We start from the raw sequence: 18,919 nt of genomic DNA, 5'->3' as shown, positions 1-18,919 counted from the left end.
TCAATTAAGATACACAAGACTGAATGAGCACTATTTGTTATGATGTATTCCTTTCTCAATCACGTCTCCCCCGAGTGAGTTATATAAAACTCAAACTCAATTTTATTAGCAGAGTCTAGTGAAGGACGCGTTATCTTATCAAGCGAGCAGCGGTAATCGATGGCATGAAACCATATACTCTGGCTTATGAGACGAATAATTTCGCTGATTACAGAATTAATAGAGATTTCGAATCAAAGTCTAGTTTAGAATCTCCTTTATGAATGAAAGTTTAGCCTATGACTTCTAGTTATATCCACGGAGCTAACAAAAAACCTCCTCGCATTTGTCGAAATCAGCTCAGGCGAACTTACATATTTATATAGTTACTGTTCCTTATATGAGCGGTATCCCATAGATACCGATACCTTACTAATATTATAAATGGGAATATTCGTATGTTTGATAATCACTAGACTCAATTACGCGAATCGAAATAGACGAAGACTTTGTTGAGAGACATCGCGATTTTGTATATTAGCGATAATAGAGCGCTACTGAGCCGCTGCGCGATCGGTGTGTGCAATATTACTAAAATTTAATTGAACTTTTATAACGATTAATTACAAAATAATTAGTACCTACTATTATAATATGTTGCAATCGAACTCTGTAGTTATTATTATATATTTTATTATTTCAAAAGTTGTCTGGATAATGTTCGAGCACGTTCGCGAAACCAAGCTAAAGAGGCCGCGATATGTTTCCGTGTGCAATTGTTTGTAATGCAGGTTTCCGGTATAAATGAGCCCGGATAATTACAAATACAAGAAACATAACTTAAATCCCACTGTTACTGTCTCTTTATACATAAGTAGGCAGGAGTGTCACTGGCGGCTCATTTACCGTCTGTCTTCTAGCAGGGAGAATACAAATGAACTTTACAAAGAACATATTTTTATTATATATAAAGACACGGTCACAATACTTAAAGTTATTATAATAGAGAATTGTTGCACTTTGCTATTTCGAATTTATTAACCTCTCACTGAATTAAAATTGTTTGTGATAAAAATAGCTCCTTGATACAATCAGCAGATTCGGCACCATCGGCTTAAATTTTTTTAAAACAAAAAACGATTGTACATAATTGTTTTCCTTGCACTTGAAACTCAGGATCAAATACTTATTCCAGTTTTATATAATATGTTATTTTAGTAATCAAAGAGCTAATTATATTTTTAAAATCGTGCATTGAGGGGCTGATTCATTAGCAGTTACGTCAGTAGCAGCCGCCATGTCTCGACGCCCTCGTCGGTATCTACAATTGACTCGTGAAAGCAGGTAATCTGCAACCACCCACAGCCCACTTGTCTACAATCGTGACCTCTATTATGTAGAACATCTAAATATTAAACAAAACAATCACTACGTTACTTGTATGATAGTTTGAATGTCGAATTAAATTATTATATTATATCCAAATTAATTTTCTTATGAGTGTATGTACGTGGTTTTTATTCAGACTATTATAAATATGTCTGTCCGTATGTCACCTTAGCACGATTAAATAACAGACCCGCGGGTAATGCAATTTGAGAAAAAGATTGTCTGTGACCTAGATGACTTAGGACATGGGCCGTCTGTGATAGGCACATACGGGACTTGATTCATGGTAAAACTAAATAAGCGCGGAGGGAGTCACACAAAATAGGAAAAAAAAATTAAATAAAGTAATATTTATTTATTTTCAGATATCCATGAATATCCTATAAAATCACAGTAACCAATGATTTGATAGTGATAGAAGGCAGATCGGTAAATTGTATGGTGCGAACAATAAGTCCGCGGTGACGAGATTGTTGCGTTCTTAAGAATCTTTTCGTTGATGTCTTTTCTTGTCCGAGTACAAACGAAACGATAATGCAGTTTCTGAGAAGGATAACGTGCAATGTTTGAAAAACTCCAAGTCCATTGTTGCGACCGACAATAATGTTTATTCAATGGTGTTATAAAACGGTAAAGATTTACTACTATAATATTATTTACCTGTTGTAATATCTTTTTAAAATAAATTTCTAAAAGAATATGTTTTCACGCGTCTCCAAAGGGTTTTAAAGCGACCTTTATCTGTAACGAGTAACAGTCATCTCTTGTATTTATACGGTGACGGTTTTTGATAATATCGCTGGATACGTTTTATGAATAATACATAAACCGCTCAACATTTGTTTTCGTTTCAATTCACAAGCCATCAGCTTTTTGCAGAATCAATTATTGTTTTTCGATCTAATATTTCGACAAAGTAATTTGTCAGAATATTTTATTACAGTATGTTATTGTGTATATTATTACATTTCAATTGAATTATTATTACTAAAATATAAATAACACTAAGTACTAATTTGTCCAAATAAAAGGTACAATATTCCGTGCTATAAATCAGAGTTCTGAACTATTCCCGAGTCTAGACAGCTGGTTGAATATGTTAGCGTCGCGGGCGCAATCGAACAGCGCTTGCGACCCTTCTGCGTGTGTGTGTGTGCTTGTGTGTATTATCTGTGGGGAGCGGCGTTGCTGTGTGTGTGTGCGCGGGGAGGGGAGCGGTCGGCGAGCGGAGTCAGTGGAAATTTCCATTGCCTAAGCGTGGCTCGTAATTCGGTTGAAACGGCGCGGGCGCAGCGAGTCGCCGCCGCCGACGCGCCCGTCTTTTCTATACTGCTCACACCGATAGAGACCGATTTCGTTTCATACTTCAGTGGGATTACGAAAGAATCAATATAGCTGTCGCTTATGTTGCTGTTTTTTTTTTAATTATAATTAATTTACTTCAGTCGCTCACTATCCGTGTGATACAATATTTTAAAAATATTTCGATTAAGAATTTATTGAACTGAATTACACAATGCATTGAAAACGATACGGAAAATCTAAGAAACCTTTAACATTATTAACTTTGTCATTATTTGCTTTGTTTCTCAGAAGGAACAGAAATTACCTGCTACAGAAAATACTTGTTAAATTAATAATTCTCATGAACAACTACTCTACACGCGGTGAAATCCCCGAACTCATACATTACCAAATGAAGGTTTTTGTCACATTGGAACTAGTTTACATGCATTGTTTGCTTTGGGAAATATCTATCTTAATATTTTTTGATTATTACACTATATATTTAAAATACGAGGAATTTACTAAATCTTAATAGTTTCTAGATTATTGAGAAAACAAGATTATTTATGGCTCTAATCCTAAAAATCTTAGCCAACAGTCGTTATTAGAGGCTTGAATGGGTGTGACTTTTTTGCAATATTTTAAGAATACATTTCTAAGATACTATTATTGTATTCAATAAAACAAAACTCATTATTCTTGTCAAACATCCAAATACGACGAGACGAGCATCGCTCGTATATCAATGTCAAAGAACGCGTTTGAGTCTTTTCTAAACACAGGGATGAAATACCTAAAGTTCAAATCAATAACAAAATAATGAAAGAAATGTTTACAAGCTTAAAAATGAGACTGAACTCATTTAAAAAATACTGTGTCATTGCCAAATGGCAGAGGACCCAGTTTTTTATGACTTCTGAAGTCGAAAGTCAAAACTTTTGTAATTACTTAATTTTTAAAGTATTCATTGAATTCCAAAGTAACGGTTTCGTTACAATTATAAATAATAACGTGAAGCAACGGACACGCATCCGTTCAGTAATTCATTGTCTTACAACAGACGGACTGTTTATTTTCTCGTTTTATAACATTTTCTTCTCATCGTAGCATTCCATGAGATAGCGAAAAGGAAAAAAATACGTTTTTAAACGTCGGAAAAATGTATTAGAAATCTTTAAAAGATTAATTAAAATTTAATCATTTAGATTTAATGAGTAAAGTCACAATATTTTAAAACGATAAAACAATCTTGATGCTAATCTACGACTCATATGAGTATTAAACCATATTTCAATAAATATCAATAAAGATTACAAGTACCCATGTCAACACGCTTTTTATATTTAAAATAAGTTAAACAATGAGAAGTGTGGTCAACTGTACATCGCTCGCGCAAAGTCGTGACGCCAAAGGCGAACGTTTTATATTCATAATTACGTGCCTTTATCGAAAAATAAATTATAAAGTATTTCACATGGCCTATTTTGAACAATAATTTGTTTGAAGGAAACGACGAAACAAAATAATTTTGTTTATAGTTTTAATATTGACCTGTATGTTCCTTAAAGCTTTACATCAAATCAATCTATCAATTGTAGAGACGCTCAAACTACTTTATTTGAGGTAAATATATAATTTTCAAACTGAAATACATATTTTCTTAAATGTATCGATCTACGTGGTATTGCGTCATCACGTCATGACTAACAAACTCACACGATCGACTACTCTTGTGCGATTAAAAACGTTACCAAGTCTGAAAATAGTATACGGGATAATGAATTCTATTGTTATCGAGTGATATTGGAATGAAACTAATGTCCTTTGAATTTTTTTTCGATATTTCGTTAACTCGCGAGGTTTTTGCACTTAGATCGGACGCGTAAAACACATTGTTTTATCGTTCAATTAGCATAGCTATGTGCACTGCAAAATACTTGTTTTAACTTACTCGATATAGTCAGACGATGCCAAAAAATTACCAAAAAACATTCGACGTTTTAACAGCGGTCAGGTCGTCCAACATGATATTTTGTGTAGGTAGGAAGATATGCTCAAATATTAAAATATTCAGACGGAAGTGGCATTGTATAACTTTTTAGATTAAACTTATTTTAATACGATTAAATGTTTTAACAGACGCATGATAAAGTTATTATTATTTCGATTTCCTTTTATTTTCAAAAGTTTTCTCGAATATAAATAAAATTTTAATATTCGATATCGTTCCAGTACCTAAGTTATACCTTAATGTAATTTCATGGCAGTGATTTTAATTAAAACCATAGTGAATGAGTTACAATATACTTAAAGTAATTTTGCTATGAAATCGCGTATTGGTACTCCGACGTTTGCCTAGCCATGTGCAAATTCATTACAAGATTCATTCATTCTATTAAGTCATTCATTTTCTAGACTGTTCTAGTACTCACAACAAATTCAATACCTGAAATGATTTCACCGCAAACGCATTTCTAATAACTTTGGTCGATGTTCCCGCGTTTACATGCTCGTTGAAAAACCTTGCATTTACATATATGCGCCATTACCGTCATAAAATACCTGCGGTGGCAATGTACTGAACAATGGCATTTATATACTTCTAACATTAAGGCGATAGTCCCGTTCCCTGATATTTGCTTTGACTCGACGCCATCAATCAAAGAGAGCGAATCATGTGGTAAACGCCTAGACGTGGAAATAAAGATCTAGGTTTTAATCAAGCGGTGAAAACGAATGAGCGACCGTCAAAGTTAAGGCTTGCGCATATTAGTCAAGATCCACGAGTTACTGTTCACTTCTCGAGTGCCTGCACACCTGCAACGAACTGTACGCGTAACTTTATTGCGATTTACAAGTTCAAGCGGAAAATACTTAACTGTACTCGGTACTGATTCGTTTTTAAGACATACGGATATTAGCTCAGCATTGTGTACTATACAGGGTTTTGAAATCGCACAGCTCTCTTGAGATTATGATACTTTAATAAGTGACAACATAAGACAAACAGCTGTTTTGGTGTTAAATATTATTAAATTTTCAAAAATTCATCATTCGTTTCAGCAGAATGAAGTTCATAGCGTTTTATTATCGTCATAAAAAATACTGACGATTTGGAAATAGCTTTTTTATTGTTAAATTATCGCATAGCGTCCTAAGGTTTTGTATTAAAGACATAAAATAAAATTCGCTTGTTTTTTATATAATAAACTAAACGTTAAACTTACCTTAAATACCGCAGGAGCTAACGGTATAGCAGCTTGATTGTGTAGATGTTTTTTCGACATTTTCAGTTCGTTCCCGGGCCACGTCCAAAGATGCAAGAGTCGCAATCGGCACAAAAAGTAGAAACTATTTCTCTTTTTGCTAAAAGAAATTTACGAGTAATGACCGAAAGCGACTCGTGATCTAAAAAATCGCCGCCGTCAAATGTCGCGATATAATATTCGCAATGCGAAACGGTTGTTTTGTTTTTCGTTTGCCGTCTTGGCAATTTTTTTTACTTCTTGTGCGTAATTTTTTTCACAGTATTTTCGTAAGAGAAAAAGTTGGAAGACGCGTCGGCAAGAGTAGATACGTGTTGTCACTTTTGCGGTCAAGTCGGCAATGAGCGGTGGGGCGCGTACGAGCGCGCCGAGCGAGTGATTCGAGTTTGGAGCTATCGGTGGCGAAGAGCCGGCGCCGTGACGACACCGAGGCGCTGACGCCAAAGACGCGCACCGTCACACACCAGACGCTACTTCTGAAACTTGTATACCATTCGGACCGCCACTCTGTCTTCTTGCCGAAGATAACTTGGAACGCGCAATAACAGTTACAAATCGATCGACGGACAACATTTTAAGTAGAGCATTCGCACATGGAAGACTTTCTTTTGCTAGACTCAACATCATCTTCCTTATAACGTTAAAATATATTTCATTAAAACTTTCCAAAAAATCAAAATCCACATAAGAATGGAGACGGGCATATTCTAAGAACATGTTTAGCGCTTCTTGGAGGAAGATTGCGCTTTGTTGAATGAAATGGATTTATACCTGACTCCAAACAATTCGACATCGACACCGTAATAAAAAAAAAAACAAACAATTGCCGCTTGCTTCTTACCGAAATTTTTTAAGTTCAAGTTAAGTGTCCGTGAACAAAGAACAAAGAGATTCGGACTCTGCGTTAAAGTTGAAGGATATCCGCACAATTTTACATAAATACGTTATCATAACTATATAATTTAATTCTAATTTAATTATAAAATCAATCATTCATGAAATATTCCTGAACTAAAATAATTACCATCGTTACCATTACCAACGCAATGAAAACATGTTGACGTTATAGAAGATTTTGTAATCGATCGACGCGAGATAAAATGCATGTCATTTGTGTGAGGACACGTTTGTATCGCGTTACGTGTAACTTTACTTCTGAGACGAACACTTCCAGTTTAAGTAGGGGCAATCAACTGATTGGAGTTCCTCATATTCAAATGGTACATAAAAATTAAAATATTGACTGCAACAAATTTAATAGTTCCAGACTGCAACAAATTTCGTTTTTGTCACTTGTTATAATTTTAAAATTATTATTGTTATATAATTGAATGAATTGCTTAAATAAATATATATTTATAATTTTTTATATATAAAATAAAACCCACAATCCAACATTTTATGTTCAACGGTTACAAAGGTAAATGTTTTAAGGATTCCCGTGTCGTAATAAGTATACTTTATTCAGATATCTCTAGAACATTCCTAACCTTCTACGACGTTCAGGAACGTTCCAATGTTCATTACATCCAAATAATAACAATTGAAATGATCCGTCTGTTTCTTTATTCGCATTACCAAAAATGTCCGATAATGTATATTCAATATATAAAATAGCAATTAAATTATTTATGACATTCGTTCCTTGCATCTTGATTACATTTATGGAAAAAACCCAGGTCACGTAGATTTCTAACAGCCAAACGTGATGATGCTAAAACAAAGCTTTGATAGATGGCTATCAATGTATCGCTCTTGTTGAATAAAATTACAGTATCTTTTATATGAGTGTTTGTTATTTAATTTTTATTTCCTCAGTAACTAATCGATGTATAAAAAAAATTAACACGAGATTTAAATAGATACTTATATTAAACTTTGTCTCGGTGCCCGTGTAAGTGGTGAGACCCATTTACATCGTACAGAATATTCGGACATTATAATAATGATTCCATCATCATCCACCTGCCCTTATCACAATTTACTTGGGACATAATGATTGTGATGTATAAAGTAAAATGCGTGTGCGGGACCTTAAGTCTACACCACGTCTGGGACATCACCACGATATAATATTTAGCGGAGTAAAACTATCACCCTAAATTTAAATAGTCTATTCGACCGAAAAAAAAAATCGGCGGTTCTTTGAATATTACATTTGACACTTTTTGGTGAAAAAGTTTTAATATTACTGAGCTCTTGCTTAGAATCGTAAAAAACAAACAAGCATAAATACCGACAGGACAACCTACTGTATCACCTTAGCTAATGTTGAATGAATAGAATATGTGAACATTACTCTACTATGTTTCTTTTCATTCAGTACTTCATTCGTTCAATTAATGACATACCCTAGATATGGAATTAAAGTTGAGCTACATTCGGTACATTTATAGAAATATTCATCATTTCCACGGCTATTAATATTTAAGACAAATATTGTTTCACACGTCGTTGGAAGTTTTGTTTAAGGTGTCAATTTGTTTTTAACGATCAGACCGACGGCTTGGAATGTTGCTTTTGCTGACAATAGTCAGTAAGAAAGCCGAGTTATTGAATAACAGTATCACATTTCTTGAATGAGGTACGATGAATACCTCACACTTATTAATATCACGTGGCTTATTGTCAAACATAGTCGCAATCACAATCGTGTTTAAATTTAGAACGATCCGGAATGAAAGGGCAATAAATAATATTATATTTTTGTTGCAATATGAAACAGTATACTTTTAACATTAATCATTATACGAATACCTACACCTTAATTTCTTATCAATAATGCCGAGGCTAAAAATTATCTTCCTATTTTATCTTCAAACTGTTACTTCCGGATGTCAGACAAAATAAAATATGACACAATGTATATTGTACGACAAACAATAAAATAATAAAACAAAAAAATCATCTAACATTATTCGTAAAAAAAACAGATTTATCGTTTAAAAGACGACCGATGGACCTATTCTAAGAGAAATTCGAAATTCACCGCAGAACACGATCGTCAAATGTTAGAATCAGGGCCGGATCTACCATATGGATTTTTGGCTTCAGCCCAGGGCCCCATAATTTAATTGAATGGGTTTGATTAATTGCAGGACTCGCAGGGCTGCAAACCATACGATCTGTTTAATTTAATAAAGTTATGGATTCTTTCGCATTATGATCTATTTTTGAATAGATGCAATTAATCAAACCCATTCAATTAAATTAGGTAAATTAGGTGGGCCCCTAAGTAGTGTTAGCCCAGGACCACCTAAACTTACGGTCCGGCCCTGGTTAGAATACAATAATATGGTAATACCGTACATGTTTGTTCACAAACATATACTTAAATAACAATAAATGAGAGGAAAGTAAAATAACTATACACTATAATTTTGTATGTGGATTTCTTGAAATTTGGTTTGTGTGCGAGATGTGTTAATAATAATGTGAAACGTGACTCAGAATATGGAAATTATGTATTAAATCTAAGGATATTAGGAATAATTATTTATATTATTACATATCTGATAGGCATTCGACTTTATGTTTCCAACTGTGGCCGGTGAACTCGAATCAAATAAAATATGTTAATTATAATTATTTTCCCATAAAAGAAGTTGATTCCTGATTTTCATTTAAGTAGATGATTGATTCTATATGATTGTACGGCTCGATTGGATCATTACTCACAATTTTGTTTTTATTTAAAGCCCCAGTATATTTGTAGAGTGTCGATACAAACTGTAAATTTAACTAAAGATATAGAGAATGGTGCGGCGCCCCTGGTGGCAGGTTCATCTCGGCTGTATGGGCGAATTTCCGGGATCGATTAAATCGAAATATAGTGCTCTACATCAGACCTGCTGTTATAAACCAATGGCTAGCTACTTTTAAATGAAGGCGACTATATCTAACCGCACACACTCCATATAATCTCTACGGAAATAACAATGCCATTGTTTGTATGTGACTGCATTTGTACTTAACTAGTAAGGCAGAAAGCAAACGAGATGATTATTAAAATATCCTTTAGTAATGAAAATTTAACACCAATCTACATATATTATTTATATATATTTATAATGCGTAGATCAGCGTCTGTGGATTCTTTAAAATAATATGTTATGGCACATGTTTTAAAGCCATTTTTTTTTTAAATATACCCCTTGCGTATTTATTTTCTTTGTGCGTGAATCATGCGGGTCCATTTGTAAGGGCTTAATGAATTTCAGCCGTATAAGAATGAATCCTGTACCTACTCCAGGTTTGTATGTATTATAATTCTTTTATCTCTCTAAGTAAAAAAGATAATCACGTAAAAAATGCATCTCTAAACCAAAGAAGAAGCCACTTGCGAGCTTTTTTAATTCAAATAAATATCATATTGTTTGCAGCAGAGATCTTATCTTCGCTTGTGTCTTGTCAAGAGATTTATGAAGTGTGGTTTTCGAATGCTCAAAGATATATAGAAAATAAGCCACTCACGCTCAATCTATGTGTGATTTATATTGACGATTCAAATAATTATTATACTACAAACATTTCTGTGCAAAGGTACAAGTTCTATTTTAGTTCTGGAAATACTAGTAATTTAAATGTTAATTCAAACATAGTGATTTAAGCGCTCAGGCCTGTAATCATCGAATCGTGTCATTCATAAGAAATATATATTTCATTAGTAATCTTTGTTTATAACTTAACTTCCGCTAATATCAAGAACTATCAGTCTCATTTCGAAAATCATTCGGCATAGCTAGCGAGTAGGTATATGTATAACCAGCTTACTATATCACAGCTTACTATAATACAGCTATCTCTTGGGTAAAAACTCCGCGTATGGTATTTTAAGTCGATAAATTCACAGTAGGAATTTGGAAGTTTGTTGTGATAAACTCTTCCCGATTTGATCTGGTGCCCCAATAGAGAGAGTATCTGTGTGTTGGGCATACATTTCTGCACTAATATGCCCTGCGCAGTAGGCTAAGTTTGAGAATCGCTGCCTCTAAGAATATCACAATTTTTATCCTATACTTTTGACATATAATGTACAGGAACACGAAAGTCACGCTTATTCTCCGAAACGCGTTGTTTCTTCTGGTATAAGTTGTACGTAAGTATATTAGTATAAATAATTGATCTGTAACGGAAGTGAATCCATGAGACTCGATCAAGTGATACCGAAAAATCGATATAAATCAATTCCTAAGAAATTGATTCATATATTCGTAATCTTGATTTACAAGATACAATCACTAGACATATTTATTAAATAATAAAATTTCCCCGGAAACTTGGAAGTGACTTTGAAGAGACGAATTATTTTTATCGGCTGTTTGCATGTTTTCCAAAGTTCAATAGCGCCCTATCTATAAAAATTAACAAAATTAAGTTATTTTATTGTTAAAATAGTCATTCGCAAGTTACCAAAATCAAAACAAACCATTGACTAGTCTGTACCTCCGGGGTTTTTGTCAAATTGTGTAAAATTATACTTGTTTTTGGAATATTATTGGCGCACTTAACCGCTTACTCTTTATTTCAACAAAATCGGTCGTATCTATAAATAGTTACCGCAATTTTAGTCGGTAGATGGCGTCGTCTCAATCTTGATCAATAAAATCACGCAATTGCTTAATCAAATTAATGATTGATTATATATTATGTAATTATGATACATATAAGTAATTATATACGAATATAGTTTATAATATCAAATTGAGTCTGCTGTAAACGGTCTTTTGCGAAAGCACCTCCCTGGAACGAGTGAGAAGTGATAACCGCTCGAGGGGTGAACGACTTCCCCACCAAAAATATGACGACACAATTGTCACAAACGCGCTTACAAAGAAGACAATTTAATTCATATAGACAATTTCTATCAAAATTTTACCAAAAATACATTAACTTTTGTGTTTACCACAATTAGGCGATAGATGGCGCTGTGTTAAACTTGAACATAAAAAGACCCTGCGTGTACCATCGATCGACTCATCAGCATTTTATTCTTTAGTTATTATTGCTAGATAGAAAGTTACTTTTTAATATTCGATGTTTGATACTTTAAAGCGGACACATCTAATTAGCTACACATATCTATAATAGGACGAGAAAACAGTTAATTTTGTGACTGTTAATTGGTGCGGACACGTAGCCAGGTTTATTTAAGTTTCTTTCACAATATGGTAGAATCCTACGGTATTCTAATTTAAGATATTGAGGCCGGCACCGATGCGGTGTCTGTCCTGCCGAAGATGACTTATAACGAACGAATTGTAACTGTAACGTAACCTAAATGTTACGTTATATAAAATATAAAAGTTTCCAAGCTGTCCAAACAATAACTTTTTACTTCTGTTACCTAATGCCGAGTTGGAATTTTTTTGTGGCGCAATCTTACTATAGTATACCCGAGCCGCACCGTGAGTTTAGGGGGCCCTGGGTTAATACTACTTAGGGGCCCCACTTAAGACACACCTGAACGTAGACTTGAATTAAATTAATTGAAAGGGTTTGATTAATTGCAGGATTCGCAGGGCTGATTCGATCTGTTTAATTTAATAGAATGATGGATTCTTTCGCATTATAGTCTATTTTTTACTTTAACTTGACTTGACTTAGCTTGGGGACTTAGCTTTAGGATGCCCCTTGAATCTTCGGGGCCCTGGGCTGAAGCCCAAAAAGTCATACGGTAGATGCGGCCCTGTAGTGTACTATTATGTACTTTTCGTTCTAACATTTTCAAATTACTGCGAAATAATGTTAAAACTTGTATATACCAAAGACTCACTTGTTGGTAGGGCTTTAAGCCCGTCTGGTAGGCACCACTCATCAGATATTCTTCAGCCAAAGCGCAATAGTCAGTATTGTGCAATCACACATGCATGCCTGTACGAATAACAGGACATCTTAACTCTAAAGATTTATTGGTGATGTAAAGTATGGTTAATATTTCACACAGCTCCAATGTCTTCGGATAGTGGCGATCATTTAGTAAGCCTACAAATACTATTCAAAAATTAAACCTGCTATTAAATAAACTTAAGGAAGTGATAAATCGAGTTTTTCCTATGAAACCGCCTGATAATCCTTGCTTGCTTGATCATCATCATCAGCCCACATTCGTCCACTGCTGGCCATAGGCCTTTCTTCGACAACTCGCATCCAGCTCCTGCCAGCCGTCTTGCGCAAATCGTCATTCCACCGTGCCTGAGGACGTTCTACACTACGTTTGCCGAGACGCGGTCTCTCACTATCGCTTGCTTGATAATCTAATTAAAAACTAAATTCTATAGGTGAATTTAGTTTTTGATAGTAACAAAATATTGAAAAAAAAGTCAATTCCAACTTTTTTTTCGTCTGTAACCTATTTGGTATGAAGTATTAATTTTATTCGACATAGCGCTGCAGTTTTGTCAATCAAAACTGATGTTTTGCTTTTATATGTAAAATATACATGTATCGAACAGATATTTTGATTACTCTTTGACTCGGTAAGATAAACATTGGTATCGAAATAGGTCGTTTGATATTGGAAGCCTTTACTATGAATTCTGCAATATTTGTGATCTCAATACCAAAAGCGCAGTTGTATATTCAAACCAAACCGAATCGAATCGAATCGAATCGAATCCCCTTTGATAGTCCAATATTTGGTAAGCCGTTTTGAAATTTTGATCCATCATTTTACAAGGTTTAATTCTAATACTACCGTAACTTCGGAATGCAAATTATCTACATTACCGAGAAGAATCGAGAAGAATATAAGTTAATACTTTTCAAAAAAAAAAAAAACATGTATCGTATATGAACTACAACAAATATAAACTCCAAACTCTTCCTCTTCTATCATTTGTTTAATCTATTATCTAATAAAGTATAATTAGCGCGTAACTAACGCAAATCCAAATTATAATTAAGCTATTCCATGACTCACTAAACCTAACCTAACAGTCAATACTTCTCTTGATTAATGAGCCTAAACATTGATGGTAAAAGCAGTTACCATTAAACTGAGTTTATATAACTATTAATACGTCTTAGAAGTCTGACTAAGTCTTGTATTCTTTTCTATGTATATATAGGTATTGATATATACGCATATATTATTTTTTTTTATGTTATAGGTGGCAAACGAGCAGGAGGTAAAAATGCAAACGTAAAAGCGACTAAATGTAGGTACCTACATGAATGGTCAGTAGTAAAAAGTGCCATGGATGTTGGCATTAGGAGGTATTGACAGTTTGCCAACTACGATGTTCAGTTGTTATGCTCCTTGTGTCTACATTACCACTGGCTCACTTGACCTTGAACCAGTACATCGTATTAAAACGTATTTATGGTCTGAAAATATATTATAAATTGTTAAACTTTAACGTATTCTGTGCGACCTACATATATATATACCTAAGTACATATAAGCATGAATTTATTATTTTAATATATATAATTAAGTCGGCTTTACTTTTAGTCGTAAATATATATCTCACTTATCGGGACGAAATGCTGGTTTTATAAAACATTGAATATAGTATATTTCCTTGTGTTTATCACATCGTATGTATGCGCCCTTATATAATTGTATAATGAAAACCGCATCTTTAGTCTCATATGACAATGAATGGAAAACAGATCCGCTCGCATTAAGACGCAAATATCACAAACAGTAGTTTGAAACACACTCAAGAGCCATTATATAATGATCAAGGACGTCGCGTTGAATTGTCTTGAGTTTCTTAGAAAAATCATAATGAGTGACGGGCGTGATTCGTTCAGAGTTATGTCCTTTTAGAAATGGTAAAGTTCATTAGCGTTCACTATTGTTAAGATTTCTTTTCATTGTGGACTCAATGTGAATTTCACTTTTTTTAAAGTGATTTTTCCCATCATGGACCCTCTTGTTACATTTCTCTACGAATTCAGATTAACTGATATATTTTGTATTTCTGTTGAAAATATGTTAGCTGTTGTCATTTTCGTTTTCACACAAAACTCTATCAAATTACAACATTTAGTTCGCAAAATCGCTGCTGAATATATATATATTTCATAATTATATTCCTGATCCCCAATCTACATTTATCCATATTTTAACGACACTCACACACGCATTTATATCATATTATATTATTATTTGACTCATCATTACATTACGAATATAATATTAATAATACCATTATAATTAATATTGCTCTCTCGTTATATCGTTTGCTGTAATTTTTATTATTTATGACGTATTCCCAACATGTGAATTAAAGCTAAACTATCTAGAAAATATGCTTAAAATTTTAATGATAAATCTGCTTTAGATTAAAAGACCATTCCAGCAAGCAGTGATAATTTTCTTAGGGTCGTTCATTAAGTTAGAGACTCTAAACACCTGTCTCAAACTATGATGCTCACAGATGGCAAGCTTATGGCATTATGAATCCGAATTGATATTGTATTAAAAGAAAAACCAGTGTTTTATTTCTTACACATTAAGTGCTCGATCTACTATTTCAGTAGGTGACCTTGAAATGGACCTGAAAAAAAATCTTCTAAAACTTCTTTTTATATAATATAACAATATTTGAAATTGCGCTCAATTCGTCTTTATTCCAAATTTAAATAACGTTCAATCTCCCTAGCCATAATTTTTATATTTTATAGACATTTCCATTACGAATACTTTTTCTGAGCCTGAGCACTCTCAACGGTCTAACCGACCATACGTCTCTCCCCCAGGGGAAAACGGCGTCTTACGTTCATGTTTAAAATAAATTAGTTATTCAATAAAAACCGATATACATCAGATTATGTTTTTATTGTGTCCTTTCTCGTTCCATTTACATGATAATATATTTATATTAAGTATATATATATTTCTTTTGTACGTCAAAGTCATTTTATAATATTAGACATTTAATTTACAAAGGTAATTAAACATGAAATTTAATTATATATATCTAACACCCGAACGCCACCCTCTCTAGTTTTTTAATGAATGAGAAATCAATAAGTAGGAAGTGTTCATATAAAATATAATTAACGGAATATATTTTTATACTCATACCATACCACCAAGCCGCATTGGAGCAGCGTGGTGGAATATGCTCCATAACCTTCTCCTCAACGGGAGAGGAGGCCTTAGCCCAGCAGTGGGAAATTTACAGACTGATTATGTTATGTTTATGTTTATACTCATACAATATAAGTGGTTAATTTGGGGGGTAATTAATCACCTCACAGCAATAACTCTCTAAGTGACTGCGTTGACTCGTTTTCGGTGACAATTTTGGTCTCGTCAAAACATGAACGCTTGTTTTTTGTTTTTGTTATAATGTCATAGGTTGGACGAGCATATGGGCCAGCTGATGATAAGCGGTCACCACCACCCATAGACAATGGCGCTGTAAGAATATTAACCATTCCTTACATCGCCAATGCGCCACCAACTTTGGGAACTAAGATGTTATGTCCTTATGTCTATAGTTCCCTTAAAACCGGAATACAACTATACTGAGTCCTGTTGTTTGGCGGTAGAATATCTGATGAGAGTGGTACCTTCCCAGACGGGCTTGCATAATTACTCATGTATTTGTTTTATACTTCTGAATACCATTCGCAATTTAGATTAAAAAATAGTTTAAATCTTATCATTTGAAATCTGAGCAACTATAGATGTGACAGGCTTTTGACAAAGTAACCTAATTCTATTGGATAGGGTGTTGAGTGACCTCTCATTTCTATTAGCATCACTATTGAGGCCTGTTTGCCGGTATGCATCCGACTGTATCACAGTTATATTAAAGGGAAAATGGGTAATATAATTTTTTGAAAAATATTCTCTGTAATATTCTCTCGACTATGCTCGATTTTCATCAATAATTAATTTGGGGAGGTGTTTAAGAAAAGCTGTGCAACCCCTTGCGATTTATCAATATCAGGACTATAATTATAAATGCGAAAATTACTCTGTCTGTTGCTGTTTCACTGTAATGAAATTTTTATTTGGTATGCACCAAGCTTAAAAATATGCTTGTAAGAATCCTATGATATATAAGATATATGTACTATCTCCAAGCTATCATTTATTATATAACCATGTACAATCCGCAGCGTTATTTATATTAACATGACTTTTAATTTTTTTGTGGTCTCTCGAACCGCAAAGTCAAAATTTCCTATCATTATTAGACATACATCTCGATCGTCCGTAGTCATCCTGGTGGTCACTTTATCGCATTTCAGTGACTATTCTCATTATATATTGTTTCTAAGACTTGTTAATAATAAATGAAGGGTAATTTAAGCTGATGTTACAGTCATCACAGTTAAGTCACAGCCACTGCGATCATAAAGTCACATGTATAATTATGTCATCGTTTCGACCACGCTTGGTCTTGGGCACGCGGATAATTCTACTAATTCTACTAATTACGGTAACGATACGTTCCCGATTCTGTTCCGATCCAACTTTGACCGACCCGCAACCGGGTTTTTCTATTCGTAGAATGGGAAAAGGGTGAACGGATTGATTTTCAATTAGAATTCAATAAAGTTACTATTTGTTGCCCTGTTCCTTTACGGTTTATTTGATCCTCTGTTGTGGCTTCATTATAATTTCTCGAACTGTTTATCACGTCTTGTTCTATATTTAGCACGACAAAAATCATTCTCATATCATAAAGAGGCATGTTAAGTTTGTTATTTTTTGTTCTTGTTATTTTTTGCCACGCGAAAAATATTAATCCAATTTAATGGAACTTTAGGTATTCATTTAGTTGATAGTTTCAAGGCGCTCATCGGCTGTAGTATGATAATATGTTGTATTGTCTCTTAGATATAACTTTACTCAAGCTTATAGTAATATTAATACTGTTATTGATGCATAAACTTTAAGATCATTTTATTAATTTTTTTTTGTGCGTCAAATAAATAGGTACAAAATAAGGTAAACAAAATGTGAATATTATTATATTGCCGCTTTACTTTACAATATTTTAAGTTAAAAGTTTTTAATTTATATATTTTATCATTTTAAATTATCTTAAAGTGTATCGTTTGGAATGAAGTTATTTTCCGCTGCTTGCAGTAGAGCGAACTGGCAGAAATCGACACGTAAGGAAAAACGTGATCCAACTTCGTTCCAACCGGGTGCCGCACCTGCCACCACTACAACCACCGACACCTCTCGTTTTTATTATATTGTAATATTTTGTGAATCAAAAACGAATTACAAGAAAATACCTTTAAAAGCTGCTATATATGTTATGCAAACGAACTGAACAAAATCATCGCCGCGGGGGTTTTCGAGCTAATATTGCCTTCGCACAAACCATTATAAAGACTAGAAATTTCTATCATAAAAGTTAGCGACTGAATACATGTGTTAGAAATACTTATTTATGTACTTACATTGATATTAGTTATTTAATATCAACAAATATAAATTTTGATATTGTGTCTGGTATACAAGTGTAATCGATTTCAGAACGTCATTCGTGTTGCTCTAAATTTAATATAAAATATTTTCTGCGTTTAAGATAATTACTGAATCACTGACACAGAATTAATGTAGATTAATGAGAGATTTCTGTGAATTTGACTTTATTCTGACCTCGGAATTGTCAGGTTAATAAAGTGTAATAAAGTCTATAAAATAAACAAAATATTCCATTTGCTAGAGTATTTATAATTTTATATTTTATAGATAACTCAGAGTACTTATGCATATTTGTATATACACGGTTATTGGTAATTCGACGTATTCCCGTTAGGAGGTGATAGGGGTGACTATTTGCGATAATTTAAACCCCCACATGCATAATGCAAAAGTGAACCATTGTTGAGTTATCACGTTTTTTAGATTTTTTCAAAATAAGTCAAAATTGCAACTTCAAAAATGTATTTAAAAAAAAGTTTCGATTAAAATATATGTATATAATACATAACTTCGAGCAAGAACTAGGCTAAATTACAAAATATCTTAATTGTAACTTAGCTACTGAACTGTTCATGTATCTAAATTT

At 33.5% G+C, this 18,919-nt stretch overlaps 1 protein-coding gene across 1 annotated transcript in view; it reads right to left on the bottom strand.

Moving 5' to 3' along the window:
* LOC113404085 (proton-coupled amino acid transporter-like protein pathetic) overlaps positions 1-6,296 on the bottom strand; it is a 40,764-nt gene extending 34,468 nt beyond the window's left edge. The window contains exon 1 of the mRNA XM_026644840.2: positions 5,883-6,296. Within this exon, the coding sequence (XP_026500625.1) occupies positions 5,883-5,942 (60 nt within the window). The 5' untranslated portion in view covers positions 5,943-6,296. The remainder of the gene's footprint in view (positions 1-5,882) is intronic.
* Between the last annotated feature and the right edge of the window lie 12,623 nt (positions 6,297-18,919).

Source organism: Vanessa tameamea, chromosome Z, assembly GCF_037043105.1.
Source record: "Vanessa tameamea isolate UH-Manoa-2023 chromosome Z, ilVanTame1 primary haplotype, whole genome shotgun sequence".
Lineage (NCBI taxonomy): Eukaryota > Metazoa > Arthropoda > Insecta > Lepidoptera > Nymphalidae > Vanessa > Vanessa tameamea.
This window is presented reverse-complemented; position numbering and strand designations above follow the sequence as displayed.